Source organism: Prunus mume, linkage group LG5 (genome assembly GCF_029339155.1).
Source record: "Prunus mume cultivar Tortuosa linkage group LG5, ASM2933915v1, whole genome shotgun sequence".
Taxonomy (NCBI): domain Eukaryota; kingdom Viridiplantae; phylum Streptophyta; class Magnoliopsida; order Rosales; family Rosaceae; genus Prunus; species Prunus mume.
The window spans coordinates 27789791-27815507 of NC_142702.1; the positions used below are offsets into that span (position 1 = coordinate 27789791).

The 25717-nt window shown below is 38.9% G+C and overlaps 5 protein-coding genes and 1 pseudogene across 9 annotated transcripts; 3 read left to right on the plus strand and 3 right to left on the minus strand.

Annotated features, from left to right (window-relative positions):
• Window positions 1-301: 301 nt before the first annotated feature.
• On the minus strand, window positions 302-5620 carry LOC103333375 (8-amino-7-oxononanoate synthase-like). 3 transcript variants are annotated; one of them, XM_089052826.1, is made up of 13 exons: window positions 5422-5620; window positions 5242-5320; window positions 3816-4193; window positions 3623-3726; window positions 3437-3544; window positions 2836-3074; window positions 2695-2736; window positions 2489-2576; window positions 2109-2242; window positions 1760-1848; window positions 1097-1247; window positions 945-1013; window positions 302-578 (listed from the first exon to the last, which is right to left on the minus strand). In XM_089052826.1, exons 3-13 carry the CDS (start codon window positions 4051-4053, stop codon window positions 449-451), a joined length of 1392 nt encoding a protein of 463 aa, XP_088908952.1. In that variant the 5' UTR covers window positions 4054-4193; window positions 5242-5320; window positions 5422-5620; the 3' UTR covers window positions 302-448. The 3 variants fall into 3 exon arrangements, with proteins under 3 accessions (XP_088908952.1, XP_088908953.1, XP_008234422.2); XM_089052827.1 differs by lacking the exon at window positions 5242-5320; XM_008236200.3 differs by having other exon boundaries at window positions 5242-5540.
• Window positions 5621-5708: 88 nt separating this feature from the next.
• LOC103333374 (8-amino-7-oxononanoate synthase-like) lies at window positions 5709-8622 on the minus strand (annotated as a pseudogene). The gene is made up of 11 exons (XR_016127161.1): window positions 8228-8622; window positions 8046-8148; window positions 7835-7952; window positions 7509-7719; window positions 7376-7417; window positions 7183-7259; window positions 6862-6999; window positions 6561-6648; window positions 6265-6415; window positions 6110-6178; window positions 5709-5894 (listed from the first exon to the last, which is right to left on the minus strand). The product of XR_016127161.1 is annotated as an 8-amino-7-oxononanoate synthase-like (transcript).
• Window positions 8623-8936: 314 nt separating this feature from the next.
• On the minus strand, window positions 8937-12190 carry LOC103333373 (putative disease resistance RPP13-like protein 3). The gene is made up of 2 exons (XM_008236199.3): window positions 9346-12190; window positions 8937-9260 (listed from the first exon to the last, which is right to left on the minus strand). Exon 1 carries the CDS (start codon window positions 12014-12016, stop codon window positions 9368-9370), a length of 2649 nt encoding a protein of 882 aa, XP_008234421.2. The 5' UTR covers window positions 12017-12190; the 3' UTR covers window positions 8937-9260; window positions 9346-9367.
• Window positions 12191-13787: 1597 nt separating this feature from the next.
• On the plus strand, window positions 13788-14920 carry LOC103333449 (PLAT domain-containing protein 3-like). Its single transcript, XM_008236276.3, has 2 exons — window positions 13788-13958; window positions 14235-14920. The coding sequence occupies exons 1-2, from the start codon at window positions 13854-13856 to the stop codon at window positions 14709-14711; spliced, it is 582 nt and encodes a 193-aa protein (XP_008234498.2). The 5' UTR covers window positions 13788-13853; the 3' UTR covers window positions 14712-14920.
• A 565-nt stretch (window positions 14921-15485) lies between these two features.
• LOC103333372 (splicing factor-like protein) lies at window positions 15486-19233 on the plus strand. Its single transcript, XM_008236198.3, is given in 3 exon segments — window positions 15486-15919; window positions 15921-18020; window positions 18831-19233. Coding segments are annotated over 2 exon segments (2400 nt in total). The 5' UTR covers window positions 15486-15587; the 3' UTR covers window positions 17989-18020; window positions 18831-19233.
• A 3206-nt stretch (window positions 19234-22439) lies between these two features.
• Window positions 22440-25674, plus strand: LOC103333371 (uncharacterized). Of its 2 annotated transcripts, XM_089053017.1 has the most exons (10): window positions 22440-22461; window positions 22537-22585; window positions 22694-22746; window positions 22850-22916; window positions 23813-23852; window positions 24130-24362; window positions 24469-24532; window positions 24673-24761; window positions 24873-25109; window positions 25266-25674. In XM_089053017.1, exons 2-10 carry the CDS (start codon window positions 22544-22546, stop codon window positions 25413-25415), a joined length of 975 nt encoding a protein of 324 aa, XP_088909143.1. In that variant the 5' UTR covers window positions 22440-22461; window positions 22537-22543; the 3' UTR covers window positions 25416-25674. The 2 variants fall into 2 exon arrangements, with proteins under 2 accessions (XP_088909143.1, XP_088909144.1); XM_089053018.1 differs by lacking the exons at window positions 22440-22461; window positions 22537-22585; window positions 22694-22746; window positions 22850-22916 and adding an exon at window positions 23448-23655.
• The last annotated feature ends 43 nt before the right edge of the window (window positions 25675-25717 follow it).

The following is a 25717-nucleotide window of genomic DNA, read 5'->3' on the forward strand; positions in this document are numbered from 1 at the left end:
TGCAGACATAACATGAAGTATAAAGACAAATAAATTGCGTCCATCCATATGTTAACATCCTTTTAAATTAATGACTAGTAGTGACCAAAAAGGCCCGGGGACCCCACTCTCTAAAAGTTTTGTCTTTTGGTCATATTCTCTCTAAAGTTTAGGAATTGAAAACTTGTTCCTCTCTCTCTAAAAGTTTTGCTCTTTGGCGAGTTTGATTTATAAAGGAAATAGGCTCAGGAAAGATTGAAAACTTGTTCTTTTCTTTATGAAACAACAAAAGTGTAGGACTTCAACATAAAAGAAAAAGACAGAAAAAACAGGTGTAAAGGAGCTTTATAAAGGCACAGCCGGCCCACATACATCCTAAACGATGTTCAATTCTTATTACAGTGTATGTGTTTTGGTAATCTCATTATCCGTACACTCATGAACTATGGAATCTAAAACAAATCAAATCCTAAAGCCTTGCATATCCACCATTTGAGCCGTCGATGCCAATTTCTTGGAAATTGACACAAAGGGAAAGTGCGGCTGTGAACCTCTGAATATCGTCTCTTGTGTGCGTTGCGCTCAATGTCACGCGTAGCCTATTTGAAAAGTATCAAGAAAAAGATGTAAAGTACTCAATGAAACAACAATAATTTCAACACATCCATTGTGGAGGGGAACTAATGTATAGACCCACATTTTTCCCAAGTGTAACAAGTAAGATTTCAATTTCCAAACTTTGTTACATGCATTTTGGACTTATTTTCACTACGACCAATCATTTTTTTATATAATAGGTCGTGTCAATTAACCTTTCGACCTCATGAATACAAGCTAGATGGTAGATTTAACTCAACAGGACTGAATCAGGTCAAATAGCAAAGCATCATAATACAAAATGAACAAGATGAGCACAACCCAAACTTGTAAATATACTGTAGCAGAAATGAAGACTTGTCACATACCTGCATGAGTTGGGTGGCACTGTTGGGGGTCTAATTGCAGTCACATGGAAACCAGATTTCAACAAACTCCTGTTCATTGATGATAAACAAAGTTAGATACAGTTGTAGAATGATCTCCAAATCACACAAACAGATAGAGAGGGAAACAAAACTGGCTTGCTTGCAGAGCCTTCTCTTCGCTCCCTACAATAAGAGATATTATGGGACTATTTATGGGGATTCCAGTGAGAGCACGAAAGTCTTGCACCCGATTCCAAATTTCCCTTCTACGCCATGTTTCCTTTCTTGCCACAATAAGAGCAGCTGCATAGTTACATTTGTATTGTTAACAAAGGGAATAACTTCAATAAAGATAAGAAAATAAATGCTATAATCATGGCATGTGAATACTGCAAGATAAATTACATTCACAGTAATGTAGAAGACTGCTCAATATTATGATATTGTTCCATTCCGTTATGTGAACAATCATACATGGGGCTTACAATACAAGCTTGAGGCAAGCTCGAGCCGGCTCCTGAACTTGGCTCATTCGAGTGATTATTATATATGTTGGCTCTAAAAACCCATACTTTGATATCACATTCAGAACTGGGCTTCTCTCCTAAACCATGAATTCATCTGATACTTACTACGAGATCTACACTCTTTCCTATTACCACTCAGCCAGACTGCCAGTCCTTGCATACCAACCATTTATAATAAATAAAGCACCGGAATCAATGTAAAAGAAGCTTCTGTATTAAAAAGTATCACATATTTAAAAGGGATTATATTCAACTAAAGCACCTGTAACAAACACAATTATATATTACCATGGGCAGCAGCAGCAATTGGTATCGGCGTAGCAGTTGAAAATATAAAAGACCGACCCCTTGATTGTATGAGTTGCTTCCACCTTTTGCTGTTTATATGGAAAGAACCCATTACAAAGAAAGAAATGGAACACAAAAGAACCCATTACTTCAACACCTAAAGTATTAAGTTTTAAAACCAACAGCCACAGTTTCCCTCCTTATTTAGCATAGTTCAGAGAAATTTAGTAATTCAGGAATAGTGCACAGCGTTTTCATTTCATATTTGCTACAACTACTATAAACTGAACATTTACAAATTACAATATCTGTTATCGTTACTAAGCAAAAAGATGGCATGAATACTTGCCTGCATGCTATGAATCCGCCATGGCAACCTGCAGCCTTACTCAAAGTCCCAACACATATGTCAACATCTCTTTCACAACTGTATTGCTCTGCCACTCCGCCACCATTTTTGCCACAAACAAATGTTCCATGAGCCTGAGTCAAAGAGAATATTTTCTTTTTATGACTAAAACCTTACGCCTACATCAAAAGAAAACGAAAAAAATAGACCAACTTTTTCCTGTACGATAGACATATTTAATCAACAAGGACAAGTTGATTTTTGTGTGTAACTGGAGAATTCATTCATAATATAATTAAGACAATCATTGATGCGTGTACAAGATTAACCTTAAAAAGGTTTCACAAGTTCTTACTGTGGAATAACCCAAGAGGACTTACATCATCAATAACTAACAGAAAGCCATGCTCTTTGCGTAGCTTCACAAGCTCAATCATTGGTGCAAAGTCTCCGTCCATGCTAAACAAGCTGTAGTGAAAGACAAAAACAATTCATAAGAAGTATAACAAATAAAATCAATAGGAACACTTTATATGAATGTGAATTTGATCCCAATTGAAATGATGGTACAGAAAGTAGCACTTGCCTATCAGTCACGACGACTTTCTTCCTCATTGTGCAACTTGATCTGCCACAACACAAAATGCATTTCTAAGCTATGGACAGAAGGAAGTACATATCCAATAAGAAGAGGCACACAAATTCAAAACAAAAGTTTAAGACCTACAACAATGCATTAAGGTGAGTCATGTCGCAATGTCTATAGATGAATATCTCTACAGATTTTTGTCGTTCAGCAAGACGAATACCATCGATTATTGACGCATGGTTCAGTGCATCAGAAAAAATGGCAATTTTTTCATTAGTTAAAGGAGTTTTTCCAGCAGCCAAGAGAGAGCCAACATTTCCCAAAGCTACCATCAAGGCCATATTGGCTGCAAATCCTGTGGGACAAAGAAGGCAATCCTAGGGGATAAATTTGAAACAAGATTGCATCAGTTTTCACTTTTGAGCTAAAAAGCCTAAAGAAGTATTTCAATAAACCAGACATAAAGTTAAAAACAACAGAATCAAAGGCTTTAGACCTCCAAAAAAAAACACAATTAAACTTCGTCTAGAAATGAAAAAGGAAATGATGTTCATTGACTGGGAAAGCATGTGTATGTTTCTGACAGTTAAAGCGAGCATAGTCTAAATACAAGTTTCTACCAAATGACCCTTGACACCATGGGCCATGGCCAGTAAACAGGAAGAAGAGAATGGATGACAAAGTTCACATAAAGAAGTTAAATCAGCACAGTATAATGTATAAACAGAGCAGCTCATACCTCTTTCTTCTTTAAGTCTGCAATGCATGACTCGAGTCGCCTATGGTAATCGGTATATCCGCATATTAAAGCAGAGCCCCTGGGGCCCATCCCATGTTCTAGGGCTGCCTGATTGAATAAAAATCCTTATTATTACATGGTAACTTAAAGATGCAATCTTTACAAAAGTTATGCAAAAAAGACAACCTTGGAAGCAGCTTTTCCAATGGTAGGATGTGAGCTCAGGCCCAAATAGTCATTCCCAGAGAATAGTAACAGCTTTCTGAACTTATGGGTACCTTCCTCATCTCCTATGAATTCCATAAACGTAATGTAAGTTCAAAACAGAGAAAATTCCACAAAAAGCAAATTGGAAAATAGTTGTTGAATTGAAACGTACCGGAACTGGGAATGTCGTGGAGCCATTTCTGGAACGTGGGTTCAGGAATGTGGACCTCCACAGAGGATCGGTCCCACGGCTGCATTTCATCGAACACATGGAATTCATCATCGACGGGGTTTTGGGCTTCTTGGGTTGGTCCATTTTGGAGGTAAATGGGTCTGAGAGAACGAAGGAGTTGAAGGTGTTCAAGTTTCTGAAGAGCCTCTTCAACCCCATTATCCCACGACCTCAACATCTCAATGCAGCTCAACTTCTGCAATTTGCATAGCAGAGAGAGAAGAAGCCGGCGGCGGGGGTAGTTGGACTGTTGGAGCGTAACGCCTTGAGCAGAGTTAAAAATTCGGAAGAAGCACGGTTAACCACGTATGTCCTCAACTGCAAAAGGACCAATTGGCCATTTTGGAATAGTTTCGAATGAGAAAAGACAAGACACATTGGGGTCAATTCGTGAATAAAGATAAATATGCAATGCCTTTTGTACCCTGCTAGATTACAAAACCATTAAGGCCATTATTGATTTTTCACATCTCGTTTGTGTTTTTTTTCCCTTTATTTTAATTTTTCATGTTTGCAATATATATATTTTTTTTTTCTTACAAATATTCATAAACGATCTGAAAATACAAATTTCACAGCAATCACCCTTAGACTCTACATATACAAATTTTATCACTCATTTGCATTGATATAATGATATATATATATATATATGCTTACAAAGGTTCATAAACAATATTTAAAGACTGATTTGACAACGATCACCCTAGGACAGAAAATAAATAAAATAATATTATATTTAGTTGATGTTTCTAGTATTATTATTCTTAATGGTCGTTTGATACTGCATAATGTTATGGATATGATTAAATCTTAGAACTGTCTTGGATTAGTTAGGATTGACTTAAGTTCGAATTAAGATCGACTTACGTTTGGTCTGACTAAGAAACTGGATTATAAAAATAATGAAGACCTATGTTTGGTGTTTAGTGCTGTGTCAGACTTTAAAAAAAATTTATATTTAAATTTAATTAAAAAATTTAACCTATAAATAAATAAAAAATTTTTTTTTTTTTGTCAATTCATCATTTCATTAAACCCACTGGAAAGAGGGGACTAAATTTTAATATTTAATTAGTGAAGCGTTTTCTTCTTCTTTTCTTTCTCTCCTCTCTCAATTCTTCATCTCTCTTCACCATCTCTTTTCTTTTCTTCCTCTCTCTTCGCCACACCTGAAAACCCCATAATCAAACTAATGTACACCAATAACTAACAGAAGAAGATTTGGCATTCCATGGATTTAGTATCACAAGACTTGATTTTGACGTGGCCCTTGCAATGGCAGATACAAATGTGCTACAATATATTGGGGCTGAGACTCAAAATTCAAATTTCATTTAGCTGATGGCTAGAACCAAATACTTACCCAAGAAACCTCCTTTCAATCTCTACGGCGATGGCAGAGCCTGAAGCGACCCAAAAGATATAGTTGTCGCTGAAAGGCCCTAACCCAATAATACATTTTGGTTCACCTCTTTCTCTATCTCTCTGCAACTGCAAGCCCTACCTCAATTGTAATGCAAAGGGAGAGACCAGAAAAACTTACCTGATTATAGCTTGGAAGAAGAGCAGGAGTCTATGTTGAACGAAACGAGAGAGAGGCGTTGAAGGTTGTCGGTGTCGGAGGACTCGCGTTTTCCAATTAGCGAACTCGCTATTTTGGGAAGCACGTTTCAGCCTCACTAAATTGGAAGAGCGAGTGAGGTTTTTTTTTTTTTACTGTTGGGACTCTATAATCTCATTTAAGTTAGTCATTTTTCTTATTAAACATGGTTTTCAAGTGTTATTTAACTTAGTCCAATCCAGTGAGCCCTACCAAACATACCCTTAGGATACATTAATTGAATCTTATTAGAGTTATCAACTTTTGGTATCCAAACCAATCAAATCCTAAAGCCTTGCACAACCATTTGAGCCATGGATGCGAATTTCTTGGAAATTCACACAACGAGATAGTGCAACAGTGATTCTCTCAATGTTGTCCCTTGTGTGCGTTGCGCGCTCAGTGTCACTCGTAGCCTACATGGCAAAAAAAATTACAAATAAAAATGTAAGAATGTACACAAACAAACAACATATTACTATATTGTATATGGACCTTCATTTTCCTAAGTTTAATGAGTTAGCTAGGTTTCATCTTCCTAAGTTTAATGAGTTAGGTTTCAATTTCTCAAGGTACAATCCAAACTTGTAAACAGAAAGGGGAATTGCGAGGAAAGATTGGAGACAAAAACCTGCATGAGTTGTGTGGCACTACAAGGGGTATGATACCAATTACATGGAAACCAGATTTCAACAAACTCCTGTTCATTGATGGTAAACAAAGTTAGATGCTGTTGTATAAATCATCTCCAAATCACACACAAACAAATAGAGAACGAAACCAAACTGAGTGGCTTGTTCAGCCTTCACTTCGCTGCCTACGATGAGAGATATTATGTGACTGTTTATGGGGATTCCGATGAGAGCACGAAAGTCTTGCACCCAATTCCAAATTGCCCTTCTACGCCATGTTTCCTTTCTTGCCACAATTAGAGCTGCTGCAAAGTTTATATTTGTATTGTGAACATCATGAACCATTCCAATAAAGAGAAAAAACAATCATACCCTGTGAGGGAATGTAGAATGGATGTTAATGTTCCATCAACCATAAGCACCCTAACCAAACAAAATTATACAAATTACCATGGGCAGCAGCAGCAATTGGTACGGCATAGCAGTTGAAAATATAAAAGAGCGACCTCTTGATTGTATGAGTTGCTTCCACTTTTTGCTGTTTACATGGCAAAAAGAAAACGCTCAACTTCCACATGCAAAGAGATCAACATGCGATAATTCAATATCTCAACACCTCAAGTGTTAAGCTTTAAGAGGACTGGTGCATATCATTTTCATTGTGTATATGTTACAACTATAAACTCAAAACTCAAAATAATTTAAAATTTATATTCTTGTTACAACGGGAAAAGAAAGCATGAATATTTGCCTGCAAGCAATGAATCCACCATGGCAACCTGCAGCTTTACTCAAGGTGCCAACACTTTTTCGCAATGGTATTCCTCAGCCACTCCGCCACCATTTTTCCCACAAACGAATGTCCCATGAGCCTGAATCAAATAGTAGACTTGTTTTGTATCACTAAAACTATACTTACGCCACACAAAAATTGAAAACAAGAGCCAAACCTTTCCTTTCATAGAGACAAATTCAATCAAACAGGACTAGTTGCTTTCCCATGGTAACTGGACAATCATTAGTTAGTAATTTAACGACAATCAGTAAGAAGAGGACTTACATCATCAATAACTTAACAGAAAGTCATGCTCCTTGCGTAGCTTCACCAGCTCAATCATTGGTGCAAAGTTTCCATCCATACTAAACAAGCTGTGGTGTGAAAGACAACAGATAAAATCAAAATAGAAACACTTCATACAAAGATGAAATTTATATAGACTGGAATGGCATTATAGGAACTAGTATTCCAAAACAGCATCGCTTACCTATCAGTCACAACGGCTTTCTTCCTCGTTGTGCAACTTGATCTGGCAAGCCACAAATGTAACGGTAAGCTATGGACACAATACTAATGAAGAACATCTCTAATAAGAAGAGGCACACAAAGATTGGACATACAATAACTCATTAAGGTGAGTCATGTCACAATGTCTATAGATAAAAATCTGTACAGATTTTTGTCGTTGGGGGTTCAGTGCGTCAGAACAAAATGGCAACCTTTTCATGAGTTAAAAGGTGTTTTGCCAGCAGCCAAAAGAGAGCCAACACTTCCCAAAGCTACCATCAAGGCCACGTTGGCTGCAAATCCCGTGGGACAAAGGAGGCAATCCTAGAGGGATAAATTTAAAACAAGCTTGCATCAGTTTTCAGTTAAAACACCTAAAAGTAGCTAAAGAAATCAGAAATAAAACTTAACTTCTGTAATCAAACAGAGCAGTTCATGCATACCTCCTTTCCTTATTCTTTAAGTCTGCCAGGCCTGACTCTAGTCGTCTATGGCAATCGGTATATCCACAGATTAAACCAGAACCCCTGGGGCCCATTCCATGCTCTAAGGCTGCCGGGTTGAATATAACTTCTTGTTATGCATGGTTTTATACACATGGTCAATTAAAGATCCAATCTTTAGAAAAGCAGAGTGATAAAGTGACAACCTTAGAAGCAGCTTTTCCAATAGTAGGATGTGAACCCAAACCCAAATAGTTATTTCCAGATAATAATAGCGGCCTTTTGAACTTCTTGGTTCCTTCCTCGTCTCCTGTAAATTCCATAAACGTAACTGTAAGTTCAAAACTGGGAAATTTCCAAAAATACAGTTGGAAATGGTTGTTAATCACCTAAAACGGGAATGCCATGGGGCCGTTCTAGGAACTTGGGTTCAGAATTGTGAACCTCCAGAGGACCGGTCCCACGGCTGCATTTCATCGAACACGTCGAGTTCATCTTCTATGGGTTTCTTCTGGGCTTCCTGGGTTGCTCCGTGATGGAGGTAAATGGGTCTCATGGACACGAGGAGCTGCAGATGCTCGAGTTGCTGAAGAGCCTCTTCGACCCAATGATCCCACTAACTCATCATCGTTTTCCTTCTCAAGCTCTGCAATTTGCAGAGCAGATAGAAGCAGGCGGGTACTTATAAAATCGGCAGTTGCCATTTGAATCAATGCACCAATGGGGCAGTTAGTTTCACCGTTGCACAATAATCATATGCCCCAATATGTTGACTTTTGTTGGCAATTTTCCAATAATTTCGATACGTTGGTGTCACTGGTCATTAAGTAGATAATGTCGTTTAGATTACTAAAAAGCAAGGGTAATATTGTCTTTTTACGTTTCAATGCCATTAATTATATAAAATAAAATAAAAATCCAGAACAAGCACAGCGCGCTCACGCCAAAAGTACTGGTACTAGGCGACGCCGTTTGAGGATATGAGGAAAGAAGCCAAGACAAACCAAGGAAAGAAAAGACACAAAAATATGGGTTTATTATGTAACAAAACAGAGGAGAAAGAGACAACACCACCAAAGAGGAACTTAATTACAAGTGTAAGAACAATTAGCCACACAGCTGAACTCAAGTTTTATTACATAATTTACCAATTCAGTACAAAAACATAAACATAAACATTGCTGTTAACTGTATCACAGCTTTTGCTATAACAGTACATTAACCTTAACAAGTTTGAATATACAAGAATGGAAGTTCATTGCTGGATGTTTTCTGATCTTCTCTCCAATTGGTAAGAAATTTATGGTCTCATTCACATGTGAGAAAACTTTCTGCCACTGAACAAGTGAGTGCACAACACATGATCCAAATTGTTCCGGCACGAATCTATGCAGAACGCAATCCACTTTTGTTTGTCTGAACCTGGTGAAAAATGGAAGTGTTAGAAAGTTTGTTCATTAATCTGACTTATAAGTCCACTGCAAAAAGATGAAAGATGAAGATGAACCTGGTGCCTGCAAATTAGACCATTATGACTTTACGATAGAAGGAACATGCTGGACTTTGTGAGAGTCTTCTCCTTGCAGCCTATCCAGGAAATTTCCTGGCATCTCTTTGAACACTAACTCACGGAGAGTAGTTACATACTTTATCTCTTCCGGGAGCATCTGTAATCGCCTGCAGCCGACAATTTGTAAACTCCTAATCTTTGGCATTGCACTTTCTTCAACTTCTAACGCTTCCAAAAATTCCAAAAATTCAAGCTCTAGAAACTCAAGTTGAGGAAAGCCATTGGCTGAAAATTTCAGTTTCTTTCCAAGGAAAGAAGAACTTTTTAGTCTGAGAACAAATAGATAAGGCAGCTTCTCAAGTATCTCCATAGGATTTTTGTCAAGACGGGAATGATACAAGGTTAACTGGTTGAGATTTGGTGGGAATTCATGTGGCTCAGGCAGCTTTATTATCCCACCGCTCAGATGCAACTTAATGACATAGCGAAGAGAAGAGAGTTGAGAGAGTGATGGAAACACAACATCAGCAGACTTCAACGACAAGGAGTGGAGGCTTACAAGCTTGGCTAAGGAATCGAAAATTCTTACTCTGTTTGCAGTGAAGCTTCCTTTCAATCCCAACTTTCGGAGACTGATTAAATTGGCGGGGCTGGTTTCATTCCAACTACCAATATGCATGTCTGATAGAGTCTGGAGATTTTGGAGGGTGTCAATTCGCAACTTGCCAGCAAGAAGCCGTGCACGCATGTAAAAGTGGCGTAGGCTTTTCATCTTCCATAACACATCAGGGATCGTCTGAAGACTGAAATTTTCGGCAATATCAAGAGTCTGCAGGTTAGACAAACAACCTATTTCTTCTGGAAGCTCCTCTATGGAGCTATGCTTCAATCCCAAGTACCTCAAATGGATCATTTCTCCAATTTGCCTTGGAATATAACTCACCCTCAATTCTTCTAATTCCAGGACTCTAAGGAGTTTAAAACGTGTACATATATCATAACTGGAAATTTGACATTTGATCTGATCAACTTTAAAGAAGAGGAGCGACCGGAGGTTGGGACTTGACTCTTCTAGGGAGAAAGAACCATTAGAGTAGATAGCATGGTGGCGGGCTCGAGAGAGAGCATGATAACTGGCTGGAGCTACTGTATCTAGATTCCCATGAATATATAGAAATTCCTCTGCCTTTGCCTTCGAAATGGAGAGATCTCGCATTAAGTCATGTAATTGGCAATGTTTCACTCTTTCATTTGCACTCCACCTTGCTACTTGAACCATATTTCTATCAATCAGCTCATTCAGATATTCCTCCGCAACGTCCTCCATCTTTCCGCCATGTTGTGGGATCAAGCCCTCTGCAATCCACATCCTAAAAAGTTTACGCGCAGAGAATAAGTAGTCCTCTGGAAATAACCCCAAGTAGAGAAAACAAAATTTAAGGTAATACGGCAAGTCATAATAGCTTAAAGCTAGTATTGCTGATACACCATTGGGATCACGGGCTAAGAGTAAGCGGATGGTGTGTAGAACCCTTTGCCACTCACTCAGCCTTCTTTTCCTTGAAAGCATCCCCCCCACCACAATGATGGCTAGTGGTAGACCAGAACATTTCGCCGCAATTTCCTGCCCAATTTCCTCCAGTTGTGGAGGACATACTCTATCAATACTTTCGGTGAATGCTTTTCTGCATAACAACTTCCAACTGTCCTCTTGGCTTCGAAATCGCAGTTCATGGGGAAGGCTTTGGGCATCTGCCTTCTGAGCAACATAGTTGTTGCGAGTTGTAAGCAATAATTTATTGCCACTGCCATCACTTGGGAAGGCCTTCGCAAGACTTTCAAAAGCGGTGGTGCTCCATATATCATCTAAAACAACCAAATAGCGTCTCCCTTGCAAAAGTTTATAGAGCATTTCCTCCAACTCTTCTTCTAACAACTTCGTCATGTCTTTTGTTCTTGTTGCAACTTGTTTTATAATGCTCTGCAGTATGTCTCTTGTTCTAAACTGTTGGGATACGTAAACCCAAGCACGGCAATCAAAAAAAGTTTGAACATCACCATGGTTATAGACTTCTTTAGCACAAGTGGTCTTACCGATACCACCCATGCCTACTATTGAAATTGCTCGCCATTGATCCTCCAGGACAAGGCGTGCCACCAGAGTAGCTATGTCTTCCTCCAGACCAACAATATCCTTATCCTGACCACGAGGAGTTGATCGCCGCAGCTTCAGTAGCCTTTCATTGGCAATGGCATGACTGGTTCCGTCTCCGATACTTCTTATGCCATATGCTTCATGGCTGATGGCAATGTCAGAGATTCTTGTGCGGATAGCTGCAAGGTCCTTCCCAATTTTGGTACGCGCTTTGAGAGTGGAAGCATATCTGTATAAAAAGTTCCGCTTCTTGTACTTGAAGGATTCAATTTTTAAGATATATGTGTCAATGAGGTCTTCAGCATCATAAGCAAGATTTCTGACGTCAGAAACCCAATTATGTACCTGTAAATCGCTTTCTTGCTTTGCATCCGCATCTTTTAAAAAACACTGCATCCGCTTCAGTTCATCTCTCAGCCGCTGCATTTCTGGACGGACATCCTTGGGAAAATGGATTTCAGCCAGTACATCAGCAACCCTTTCTAAAACAAAAATAACAGCAGCTTCTGCCATGTTGTGTTCGACAGAAAAACAAATAAGCTAATTAGACCTTGTTCGAAATTACAGAGGAACGGAATGGGGAAAAATGTGTTTGTTTGGTTTTGGCTCCTTGTTTAGTGCAGCGTATTTGAATGATTTGGCTGAGCCACTCCTAGACCTGGAGTGGCCCTGGCCCCCCTATATTTTTACCACTCTTCTATTATATTATATATAATATATAAAATTTGTAATAAACAACTTAGAATTTAAATTAAAATGTCTTCTAAAACAAATTAGATATGACTTAATTAGAAATATTTAGCTCTAAACATGTAAGTATTGAATATTTAAGTGTTTTATATACTTATATTTTCTATTTCGACCCCCTCAACTTTACAATTCTAGCTCCGCCCCTGGCTGCAACCCAGTTTCCTTGAAGTTGTTGGCATTGCAACTTCCCACTTCATTGTTTAGTATTTTTCCACGAAACTTAAGAGAAGCTCGGTACAGTGTATATTATTGTCAACTCGGTACTCCATTTCACAACGCGGACATGAAGACTTAATTGCTTGCACGAGCCTTCTTCTTTCCTTTGTCAACATCATAAGAAAAGCCAAGGAAATAACTTCAGCGGGTTCTTCATTCTAGTGGATGAGCAATGCGCGTGCAGCTACCGACAATCGGACTTGCTAGTCAAGATAGTAAAGACAGAAAAAACTGTTGCAAAAGTTTCAATGAAAACTGATAAAGAATTAACTCAAACAAGAGGAAAAAGAAAAGCAGTCCACTTAAATTTTATCTCTCTGCTCTGCATGATCTTATTGAGAACCGGCCAGAAAAAATACTCCGAAGATGTGAAAATTTGTTAAAAATTAAAATTAAATTACGCCCATGTTTTTCTTTAGAAAATAAAGACCTTTCGTCACAAATTCACAAAAGCAAATACCTGGACTAAATAAAGTAATTAAAAAAGAGAAATCAAGATTATGCTACTTAAAAGGTATAGCCGTGCGGCTAAACTCTTAAAATTATTCTATTTAAAGACTATAGCCGTACGGCTATACTTTTCTTTTTGAAGAGTATAGCCGCGCGGCTATAGGTTTAAAATATCAGGGAAGGGAAATGGATGGACATAGAACCATGTGCTGAAACTCTTGTCGTTAACATTGGGGACTTGATGCAAGCATGGAGCAATGGAAAGTTAAGGTCATCTGAGCACAGGGTTGTTTTAAAGCAATGCGTTGCATGAAGTGGTAAGAGAAGGGAATCTAAGGGTCTATAAGCCATTTATTTGTGCAGATTATTTGAAGTTCAGAGAAAGCAATGAGGAAGGCAAGTTTGAGAAAGTTGGCTTCACTGTAAAAGAGTTTGCTGGAAATACGTTTAAAATTAGTGTAGACGAATAAAACTGATGAAATTACTGTTAGATGAAATCATAGAGCCAGTGTGATTTATGCTTAGCACAACCAACAGTCAAACATTTAAAAAATCATGAACAGGATGCTGATGCTCTCTGTTGGTGCACGTTTGGGAGGCACCTAACGCCTGCACAAGTCAACACCTTTCTGTAAGCATCAAAGCACCTGCAACTTTATTTACATTTCAATTTTCAACCAAAATAAATATAGAAATATATAGATATCCTCTCCTCTCCTCTGTTTCGTTTATGCAAACATAACATTTATTAAAAAGAAAATAATAATAACTTGCGAGATCTTCCAAATTGGAGCCATTTAAAGCATAAGCGAAATCTAAGAAGTCAATAATACCCTCTCTCTTTTTAACCATAGTACCACTACTATACATACATACTTTCATATATATAGGTACACTTCCACTTCTTTGTTCTCAGTCTCACATCCTCAAGTTTATGCATCTAATTAAGAAGTTGGAGACAAAAATGTCGAGCCACCGCGTCACATTACCCCTGATCATGATCACTCTCTTCCTCTCTACAGCATCTGGTGATTCTCATGTGAGTATAATCAATTATCCCGCATATTCAGCTAATGGTTTTTGTTAACCCCTCTAATCTTCGGTAGAAACTCCTCCATATCTTAATTCTCAAACCACATCATTATTAATCATTTATGTATTATGGCATGTTTACTTACAAGTAATATGAATATATACGAACATATGTTATCACATTTTATGTTATTTTCGATTTGAATATGTTATATATAAGTATATATATATATATTTATATATATCAACAGCATATGATTTTTTATTGAATCTTGATATGCAGGACAAATGTGTGTACACCATTTACATAAAAACAGGGTCACTCATGAAGGCTGGTACAGACTCTAAGATAAGCCTGAGCCTTGGAGACTTCTCGGGCAGCTCAGTATGGGTGCCGGATCTTGAGTCATGGGGCCTAATGAGCCCATACTATGATTACTTTGAGCGTGGCAATCTAGACGTATTTAGTGTACGTGGTCCATGCATGGATGGACCCGTTTGCCGGCTCAGCCTCACATGCGATGGGTCCGGTGCTCACCCGGGCTGGTACTGCGACCACGTGGAGGTCGCCGCCACGGGACCTGACACTGGATGTTCGAAATCCATGTTTTATGTTCAACAATGGTTGTCTAGTGATGTTCCTCCGTTTGAGCTCACTGCTAGTGTTGATGCGTGTAATCCCTGGAATATTAATGCTGTTGCGGATGAGCAGGGGAAATATGGGAAGTTTGTTGCGGTCAATCCCTCAAGATATGAATAATTATATGACCATTTCAATGAGGAGAGAGGGAGGGAGGGTTGAGAAATATTTGGTGCTTTGTTTTGTTGGGAATTAATTCGATGTTATGGATCCGTTAATGTTTTTGTTCCTAACTTGTATTGCTGGGCTCTTTTGCTCCTAAGTTATTTCATGAAATTATGTTACCAATCACTAACAAGTTTTTGTTAGGACCAAGACATGAAATGAGAATAAAGAGCCTCAATCATATTTTTAGTGTAGCCATCAGATCAACAATTCATTTTTAGCATTATATCACTCACCAGATTAAGAACTAACTACTAATTACTTTGTAATTGTATTATAAACTTTTTAGTTTAATGTTTTTCTTGATCATACGTATAATTTAAGGTCTACTTGATGAGCTACTACAATAAGCTCGATACATTTGTTTCAATTATTTCGTTGATTGAATCATTGGCACAAAGTGAAATTTTGTACAATGTATTAGGGTATCCTATTACATCTACCACATGGCGCGAATTCAACGGATTTTGATACTATGCTAACGTATTTTATATGTAAATGCAAAACCAGGAAAAAAGGATTTTCTATTTATGGATATTTGGAAAAAATCTAACCGTCGTTTAAAGACAGAATATAAACTCGATGTCAAATTCTAATTGTCGTTTAAAGACGGAAAACTCGATCTTGCCTTTGCAGTTCTGTACTTATTGGGCCGGGCCTTGGTTGTTAGTTTTATTTCTCCCGTTTCACAATTGGATCTGTCCTTCTATAAATACTTGGATACGCGTCGTCCCGCTCTTGTTTACCAAACCAAAATTTTCGTCTTTTGAGCGCATTCACATCTGGACTCTCTCTGGCACTCGAAACTCGAAGCTTCTCCAATCTCAAGCCATGGAGACTCTCCAATCAAACCCTAACCCTCCTCCAATCGAAGCCCTAGATCCTCAACCCCCTACTTTCTCTAATCTGTCTTCTGAAACCGTACCCTCCTACGATCTCAAACCTCCTCCTCCTCCGGAAACCCTAGTCTCAGATTATAAGGACCCATCTCCACCCCCTCCCTCTGAAACCCTAGCTTCCAATGCTCAAAACCCCGGCCAAATTCCCCAGACTGGTACTGAGAATGGTAATTCAAACGACGGCAGCAAGACGCTTGCTCTCAGGCCCGATATCCAAAAGCCGCTGCTGTCGGAGAATGGATTGACCAACACCCATAGTGGCACCGGACAGAGATGGCTCCGGCGGGGAGGAGGAGACGACGAGCAGGCGTCGCCGCCGCAGCCGGTGGGACCCTCAGCCCGAGTCAGACAACCAGAGTGGTGGCGGCGAGTCGGGTAGCGGCCCGAGGAAGAGGAAGTCGCGGTGGGCGGATGAGGAGCCGAAGCCGGTGATTCAGCTACCAGATTTCATGGGAGGTATTGAGTTTGATCCAGAAATTCAAGCTTTGAATAGTAGGCTTCTTGAGATTAGTCGAATGCTGTCTTCGGGTTTGCCTTTGGATGATCGTCCCGAAGGTGCCCGGTCTCCTTCACCGGAACCTATATATGATAATATGGGAATTAGGATTAATACTAGAGAGTTCCGTGCCCGTGAGAGGTTGAACAAAGAGAGACAGGAAATTATTGCTCAGATTATTAAGAGGAACCCTGCGTTTAAGCCTCCAGCTGATTACAGGCCGCCTAAGCTTCAGAAGAAGCTTTACATACCAATGAAAGAATATCCGGGCTATAATTTTATTGGTCTTATCATTGGCCCGAGGGGTAATACCCAGAAGAGGATGGAGAAAGAAACTGGTGCAAAAATTGTCATTAGGGGTAAAGGGTCGGTGAAAGAGGGTCGGCTGCAACAGAAGAGAGATTTAAAACCTGACCCTTCTGAGAATGAGGACTTGCATGTTTTGGTTGAGGCGGATACGCAAGACGCACTTGATGCTGCGGCTGGGATGGTGGAGAAGCTCTTGCAGCCTGTGGATGAGGTGTTGAATGAGCATAAGAGGCAACAACTTAGGGAACTTGCGGCCTTGAATGGGACAATAAGGGATGAGGAGTATTGTAGGTTGTGTGGTGAACCGGGGCACCGTCAATATGCATGTCCATCACGGACTTCGACCTTTAAGAGTGATGTTCTTTGTAAGATATGTGGTGATGGTGGGCATCCAACCATTGATTGTCCAGTGAAGGGTACAACTGGGAAGAAAATGGACGATGAGTATCAGAACTTTTTGGCTGAGTTAGGTGGGACAGTTCCTGAATCTGCAACTAAGCAGACCAGTACATTGGCTCTTGGCCCAGGCAATAGTTCAGTAAGCAATCCTCCTTGGGTTAACAGTGCTGGGAGTGCTAGCAGTGCATCATCACATCCAGGCTTGGGATCAGTTGGAATCAAGCCTACCAAGGAATACGATGACACAAATTTGTACATCGGATACTTGCCACCCACTCTTGATGATGATGGTTTGATCCGATTGTTTTCACCTTTTGGTGATATTGTGATGGCCAAAGTTATTAGGGACCGGATTACTGGATTGAGTAAAGGTTATGGTTTTGTGAAGTATGCAGACGTTCAAATGGCTAATAATGCTATTGCAAGCATGAACGGTTTTCGCCTGGATCAGCGAACCATTGCTGTCAGAGTTGCTGGCAAGCCTCCACAGCCTGCTGTGCCTCCTGGACCTCCAGCATCGACAATGCCCACATACCCTGTCTCTCTCCAGCCTGTTGGTGCCTATCCATCCCAGCAATTTACCCCAGGTGGTCCTCTTGGGAATGCACCACCTACTAGTTATGCGGGTACTCCTGTTCCATGGGGACCCCCAGTTCCTCCTCCTTATGCTCCGTATGCTCCTCCTCCTCCTCCTCCCGGTTCAACCATGTATCCTCCTCCCATGCAGGGTGCTTACGGTGCACGATATCCTCCTCCCCCCGGAGCACCATCTCAACCGGTGACCTCTAGTGAATCACAACAGAATTATCCTCCTCCGGGAGTTCAATCTGAAAACAGTACCTCTATGCAATCTGTACCAACTAATATTTACGGGGGCTCAGCAATGCCACCAAATGGCCAACATTCTTATCCTCCATCTTCGTATGGTTACTCATCTTACTACAATGCAGTTCCACCACCTCCTCCTCCCCCTGCCCCTGTACCTGGTTCAACTGCAGACCAATCACAGAGCATTGGTAATGTGCCATGGGCCACAAATCCTCCGGTTCCTCCTCCAGCTTCTTCTACAGATAAGACAGCCTATGGTGCAGATGCAGAGTATGAGAAGTTCATGGCGGAAATGAAATGATGTGGTCCCTCGGTATTACTCCGAGTTGATAGGTATGCACTGCACATTTTTGTTTCACTATTGGTTATAGAAATTATTTTTGGTATCCTTTGGATGATTAATTTTTGCTTTGCCCATACGTTCATCCACTTGAACTAGTTGGGACATCCATTTCTACAAAAAATTGAACCGGTACAAAAAAAAGCCCCTCAACTATAGAGACTTTTATATCTGGGACTCAGAAGGAGTTTATTACTTCCTCAGTCTCTCCCTTGCTCCCTCCTGCTTATGTGAGTGGGTGGGTGAAGGAGGTGTATTGTCTTTTGATTTACTTTATAGTTTTTGATTTTTTTGATTTTTGTTTTACAACGGGACTTTCACTTGGTCTTTTCTATATATGAAGGTTGTTTACGGAAAACAGATGATCATGCCATCATTGTAAGTATGTGATTCCCCAGGATAGTTCTGGATATCTATCCCTGGCTCTTGCACAATTGTGGTTCTCATTTTGTTAAGTAATGTCACCGAATTTATTCTAATGTGTGACAGAAGCTAACATGCGCCCCCCTTCGCCTCCCCTCTGGCTGGAAAGGAAGAAATATTTGATAACGAATACGTTTCTTAGTGCTGTTTCTTTTTTGTTTTGTTGTATCACCCTAAAAGGCCTTGTTATGCAGGGATGTCTTAAAGACTCATGGATAGGATTACATTTATAGTTTCCATTCATATTCTGGGAGGAGTTACATATTTATATTTTATCTACTGTCAATTCGCACTTACATGAAGTCACTGCATAATTCATTTATATGTTGCTTTTACAGTACTTGACACTTCTCCATTGCCATTATGTAAAATTTTGACAGGACTGATGTTTCTTGGAGCTCTTGTGAACCTGATTTCTTACCTCTTGCCATGACTTTGTTGAAGTTTGGGACTCACATCTTTAACCTTGCTGTAATGTTATGACCTTTGCAGAGACTTGGGCTGGAACTTCGGTTGATCGGTTTCATGTTGGAAAAGTCATTTTTAAACAATATGATTCGTTTTATTTCAGGGAGCTTATGTTGCACGTATTTTTTTTTATTTTGCTGGTTTCTTACTAATGTCTCCATGTTTCCAAGTTCAGTCTGAACGCCCACTATTTGGCACTGATGGTTTATGATGTTATGTTGATTTTGTGGGTTGCATAACTAGTTTGCTGTTTGCCCTAACTGTTTTGTCTCTTTAGTTTTTATTGTAATTCAATTTTTACCTTGAGGACCCTAAGTTTTTCCAACTGCCATGGTGCTGAAGCTGCTCCAATGATGCAGTTATCATTCCATTTTAGAAGGTAATCATGCCTTACAACTTGACATTCTCGGTAGGTGGAAGATGTGCCGTCTTATGTTTTTCTTATATTAACTGCATTTCCATATGATACAATGGGATTTGATGTCCTTTTCCAGTTTTTCTTTCGCAGGTAAAAGAAACCATTCCTAATTGGTTATAGCTTATTTTTTAATGTCCAGAATTTTGGTGATGTCTATGGTTTGGCTTCATTAATTTTTACAATTATATTGGCATCTTAAAAAACCTAACTCCTGATTATAGCCTATATTGTGAAGCTTTGAGTGTTGCTATGTTTTGTTGAGGTAGAAGAGGTCCATGTCTGTGTGTTTGAAATAGTCCATATCGGTGTATTCGAAATGATCCATGTTGTTGCAATTAGAAGAGAGGCTTAGGCTACAATGGATTTTTGTTGGTTTTGGGATGAACAATGGCTGATGAAATAGTTTATTGCAGTAAATTTTTTCTGACAACAGTATTTGATATCCTGCAACTATGCTGATGAGGATTGGGGCAAGGAGTTGGGTTGTAGCATTTTGACAGACTAGTTGTTAGATTTAAGTTTCTGATTATAACAGTGCCCTGGGGCTGGAGATTTTAAGTAGAACATTTTCCAATTAAGGCTCTTGGACTCATATTAGCCTCTTTGCCATGCATCTAAGGTCCTTTTCTCTTTGTCCCAATAGTTTTGTAATCCAGTTGAGTGGGTGATTTGTGATTGATTGGTTACTGTTTTCAAGGGTTGGACAACAAAATAGCTGACTGGTTGGGATGGTGGGTTTAAGTTCCTTTTGTTTGCATTTTTGGTCAGCAGTTTAAAGCATGAGTCAAAACTCAGTGCTTGGCTTTGGTTGCTATTTTTTCTAATCTGGTTTCCTCCCTGATTTAAATGAAGAGAGGAGTTACATTTCAACTTTTCTCTTCTTTTTATTTTTCTTTTACTTTGTTATTCTTTTATGTTTCTTTTTACTCTCTTCTTGTCACTTAAATGGAAATTTATACTGTTCTACGTTCTCTTTGGCAATTGCTGTCTAAATGAATCCAGCTTAGGAAGTCAAAACCAGCAATGGACTGGTTTTTTCAAATCCTATGAGATGATTGTTTTTGTGAGGTTTTCTTACACCAATCATATGATCATCATGGTCCTTCCACTAATTAGCAACTATGAATACCTTTGCATCTATATCGATTAGTTTGACTTGTGATTTGTGTATGTGTACAGTAAGAGTGTGTTTGTATAGGAATTTACATCTTAATTGTGTCTTGAACATTTGAACAAACTGACGGCCTACAGAATTTTTGTTTTAATCCCTGACATGCGTGGCCTCCATCAATGGTGAAGTACTGACCCTGTCTGCAGATGAGAGCATTCACATGACTCGGACTTAGTTAATTTTTCAGGTTAAGTGATGTATCGAAGTTGAGTTGATCAACCACTGAATGTGATGTTCACAATGCTAATGCAAATGTGTATATATATACTAGGCAGTGAGCATTTACTTTTACAGGGTATTTCATTATCAAATTTATGCAAGGCGGATGCTGTTTCTAGCTTTGCGGATCCTCATGGATGAAGCCACTAGATAAGATACATCACCATTATAGTGCACTTTCGAGTTAAAATCACAGCCCAAAATGGCCTTCTTAGAATCATGTTTCTCTTCTTGCCAGGCTCAGGGCTGTCAATGGGCTGGCAAATTGTGAATCTTGTAGGCTGCTCTTGTACAATCACAGCAATATTAACCAGTTTTCTAAAAGTTCTGGCTTCATGCTCAGCATTTACTTGAACGTTCAAACCCTATTTTGTTATTTCAACTGGCCAGCCTTGTATTCGTAGGAAATGAAATGGTATGGCAGCCTATTCTGAGTTGTATTGCGTCTATCATGCGTGGTTTATAGTAGAATGAGAGTTTGGATCCTACCCTTAATTTGAATTGAACTTGGAATTTACCACCCTGAACTATTAAAAGGCTGGGGTGGAGTTGAAATGATGACACTTTCAAATAGGTAGAGATTCGCTATTGTTTCAACAGTTTCTATTGCTTTGTTAAATAATACAAGCGTGAAATAAGTCATCCGTAGTCAATCAAGCGTTTAACCCTGACGGGTTTTAACTTCACCACCTTTTCATTTCCATGCAGTTGTATTGCTATATAACTATGCAAGTTGAGGATGTTGCAGAGAATCGTAGCTGCACCATGGTAGATTTCTAGTGACAAGAAAGAGCTGCAAAACAAAAACAAAAACAGAACAAACAAAAAAGGGGCTCCACATGAATTCACTGATGGAGCTGCCAAGAAAATCATTTTCTAGTAGTGAACCCTAATTCTTTCACCATGAATATTTGAAACTACTAGAACGGCTTGTTATGGTGATGACTGAGGGCCTAGTGAAACCACTCGAGATGCTCACCTTCCTCGTTAATCTTTTGGGTGCCATTTAGTTCGCGAAAAAAATTTGATGAGAAATAAGAGTATTTTCATATATTTGCCATGGCAAAGGACAAAGCAAGACAAGGGATGTTATTATTCCTGTGAATAGTGGCAAAAAAACTGTTGTGTTTCCACCCATTGCACATAACAACTCAATGACAACCACTATTCACATGAAGATATGAGAAAATGAATTTGTATATAGTTAATAGTGTGAGAAGTGAAGAATATGGTTAGGTATTTATTTAAAAAAATTCTGAAAAATTTTGGTAATTTTTTTGTATTTTTTAACAAATTTGTTGCTAACTTCAGTAGCCCCCAAGCACGAACTTGGGCAAGGCTCGTTTTTCCTTGGGCTTGCCCAATACCTCCTCCTCGGGCTGCTGAAGCCCACTGGAAGCGCAACATGGGGCTTGAGCCCCCTCCTGCCCATGCCAAACTGCACCAGAGGAAGTGCCTAATATCCCATGTTTTTTTCCCCTTAAGCTTTTCTTTTCCCCAATCAAGTTACAATAGGAATTTTTTTTTTTTTTTCCCCCGAAAGGAATTTGGGAAGTTCGAGTACCTAGTTTGCCGAAAGGAATATGGGCTTCATTAATGTCAATTCATCTGTTGACACGTGGCGCCACTTGTTATTCAAGAAAATTCTCACGGTTAAATATTGAAATTTAAGGGCTTCTATCAAACAACAATTAACAGCGTCGTTGTAAAGTCTTTCGTTTCTCTCATCGCCAAGGTTCGAACCTCGCCGGTTTCCCCTTTTTTTTTTTTTCCTTCCCCATTTTCATTTTTCTCCTTCTTCTTCGTCCAGAAAAGCCATGGATAAGGATAACGACGGGTCATCTGGTCGTCCGAGAACGGTAACAACCAGCTCTCTCTATAATCAATTTTCTTCTTCAATTTCACTACAATTCCATCTTCGATCTGAATTCTTGCCCTGATTTTTTCTTGGTTCTTTTTATTTTCAGCATAAGTTTATACCGAAAGGTCGCAAAAAGACCAGAGCACCTGTGCCCGCACCGTATTTCTCAAAAACCCTTCCTTCAAATCCCATTTTATTTCATTTTTTGGAAATATTTAACATGAATTTTTCTTTTAACGTTTTGTGCTGTGAATCAATGCAGTGAGGTTGGTGATAATGACGATGGTGAAGAAGCCAGAAAGGCCGAGGCTCTGTTTCGTCAGTTCAATGTAAGCTTGTCTTTTCTTTCTTTAACTAAACATTTTCTGTCCGTAATGATTTTTGATGCTCAACAATTTCTTGGTGTGTGTTTTGATGGAGTTAACTTATTCATTTTTTATTTGATGTTTTTTTGGGGCTGTTTAATAAATAATGGTGATGTAAAATGTAAATTTTCCTTTTTGTCTTCTTTTTTAAATTATTATTTAATTTTTTTAATAAAAAAATTAGCTTTGGGATTGATTAAAATTAACTAAATACAAAAGGCTCTGTTTGGTTGCTCAGAAAGGGTTGGCGGTGTGAAATCTACAATTTGGGTCGTATGGTGTGTTTGGTTGCGTTATCAAGATAAGACAATATGGATATTTTCGGGTTGTTCTATATTTTCGGGATACTTTTGGATATCTAAACAGAAGAGAAGGAAAGAAAACAAAAGATTTTCCTTTAGGATTGGCAGAAAAGATAAAATGAAAAGACCAACTTGATGTTGGAGATGGAATGACAAATTTTCTTTTCTTCGTTCCTTGTTAAAAATGGAGGGCAATCTTGTTTGGTGAAAAATGCAAGTTTTGATTGATTGTCAAGGCTCTTGCAAGATGGGCTGTAACTCACTTCCAATAACCCATTTGTAGCATTTTGAAAGGAAAAAGAATTCACCTTCCATGCATGTTCACTTGTTCAATTGATCTCAGTAGATCAGTAGCCAGCCTCCTTCCCCAGTTTTGCCAATATGTGCAGCTGAATGTGATTGTGAACTTTATAACCTTGAGTTACTCTTACTTTTCATGATATCTATTTTGCATTGGAAATTGTCAGTAGAATGTGATATTGGATAATTCGGTTTTATCATCTTTCAGTAATGTATATATACTGAACAGATAATTGATTTTTATCCTTGCATTTACAGGAGAATTCCCAAAGACGGGGGCCTAAAGTCGAAAAGAAATGTAATTTCTCATTAACTCTGCTTTCATATTATAAACTTGACATATTATCTGTCGAGTTGCTTATAATTATTAGATTTTCTTTAATATTATAAGTAGTTGTTCTCTGCTTGTTAAATTTCATAGGAATAGGAAAGCATGTTCTTGATGGCTGAGTAGCTGAATAGAACGGATATTACCAATCCATATATCCAGATGGAGAGGAGTCTGAACTAGGTTAATTACTTCTTAAGATTATATTGTTTCTGGTTTCGATTGACGTTTGCTGTTCAAACTGCAGCTTCAGTGAGAGTTGCATTTGGTCCTGGAGCAGATACATCCTCAACATCTATTAGAACTTATGGAACTGCAAAGGATGGTTATACTGGCAAAAGCAGCAGCTCAGTACTCGAAGACTCTGATGATGATCAAAGTCTACCAACTTTGCCCGAAGTTGGAAAAGATGTGTCCATGGAAGATGCTACTGATGTAGCACCTCTTCAGACTGTGAAGCAAAGATATACAGAATTTTGGGTAAGAACACAAACCACCACCACCCCCACCACCAAAATGTAACCCTCTCTACATCTCTCTCTCTCTTTGTATCTTCTCTCTCTCACCAAGTCTGGTGCTTTTACAGGATTCTGAGACTACATACTATCCTACTACTCTCCCTCTCAGGAAGCCCAACTCTGGAGACCCAGGTGGTCTTTTTAGTGGCACTTTTAATCATCTTAATCTTGTCATTCATAGATCTTATGATTTTTGCATTAGCAAAAATGTAATGATGATTTTCATTCTCATTCCACTCTAAGTGTTTACCATTTGCTTGTTTTTCTTTTAGAAGTCCTTAATGTGAATGAATTTGGGGAGGATGCTGAAAAAGAGTATGATGAGAGCACTATAAACCATGCTGCAGAACTTGGGCTGCTGGTGGGTATTAGATTAGTAGTATTAATGATAAACATATCCTCTCTGATATCATAATGTTAACCCTTAACAGAGTGATTTATTTGATGGGTTGTTACTAAAATTTGTTGACAGGAGGAAAAAGTGGAAGCAAGGATGTTGTTTGTTCAACTTCCTACCATTTTGCCACTGACCAAGCGATCAGCTACTGCAAAGGGAAAAGAGAAAGTTGGAAGCTCAACATCACTGGAGAGCACAGGTGCTCCAAAGAAGGGGTGTAGTTTGGAGGAACTGCCTGGCGGATATATGGGTAAAATGCTAGTCTACAAGAGTGGAGCAATCAAGTTGAAGCTCGGAAATACCCTCTGTGATGTGAGTCATAGCCATTCGCCTTAAGCTAAAAGAAAACCATGATTATCAGTATAAATTTTTTTATCATCGTTTTTTTTAGTCATGTATATGTTCGTTACGAGCTACATTGGAGATGTTATGAAAATATTCTCTCGTTTGTGTTTATGGTATATGCAGGTTTCACCTGGTTCAGATTGTATATGTGATGAAGATGTTGCGGTAATCAACACTGAGGAGAAGACATGTTGTGTTCTTGGAGGGATCAGCCACCGAGCTGTAGTAACTCCTAATGTAGATTCCCTCCTAAATGTGATTAGTTTGGACTAAGTGCAGCGATTTTAGTTACCCGAATTCGAATTATGTGCAAATTGAGATGTAAAATGGGGGGAATTAAGCACATGAGAAACATGGTAATGGTAGATCTGTAAAGGGAAAAGCTTAGTCTGAACATATTGCTAGAATTGCTGACGGTTCTAACTGATTAAATGTGAACGGTTGTGGTAGGTGCAGCTAGTAGGTGATATTGGATCGATTTTAACCTTGACAAAATTTCTAGTAAAAAGACCAGGATATTATTCTCTTTCAATGATCTTCTCTTTTTCATTGTAAAATTCTAATTTTTACGAAAA

Coding starts and splice junctions, on each gene's coding strand:
- LOC103333375 (XM_089052827.1), bottom strand. CDS start 4,053: ATGTTGAGGTCGTGGGATAATGGGGTTGAAGAGGCTCTTCAGAAACTT. Junction 2,737..2,835: donor ACTCACCTTAATGCATTGTT/GTAGGTCTTAAA, acceptor GTGTTGTGGCAG/ATCAAGTTGCACAATGAGGA. Junction 579..944: donor GTGCCACCCAACTCATGCAG/GTATGTGACAAG, acceptor CTTTTCAAATAG/GCTACGCGTGACATTGAGCG.
- LOC103333373 (XM_008236199.3), bottom strand. CDS start 12,016: ATGGCAGAAGCTGCTGTTATTTTTGTTTTAGAAAGGGTTGCTGATGTA.
- LOC103333449 (XM_008236276.3), top strand. CDS start 13,854: ATGCATCTAATTAAGAAGTTGGAGACAAAAATGTCGAGCCACCGCGTC. Junction 13,959..14,234: donor CAGCATCTGGTGATTCTCAT/GTGAGTATAATC, acceptor CTTGATATGCAG/GACAAATGTGTGTACACCAT.
- LOC103333371 (XM_089053017.1), top strand. CDS start 22,544: ATGGATAAGGATAACGACGGGTCATCTGGTCGTCCGAGAACG. Junction 24,533..24,672: donor GCCCAACTCTGGAGACCCAG/GTGGTCTTTTTA, acceptor TTTTTCTTTTAG/AAGTCCTTAATGTGAATGAA. Junction 24,762..24,872: donor CTGCAGAACTTGGGCTGCTG/GTGGGTATTAGA, acceptor ATTTGTTGACAG/GAGGAAAAAGTGGAAGCAAG.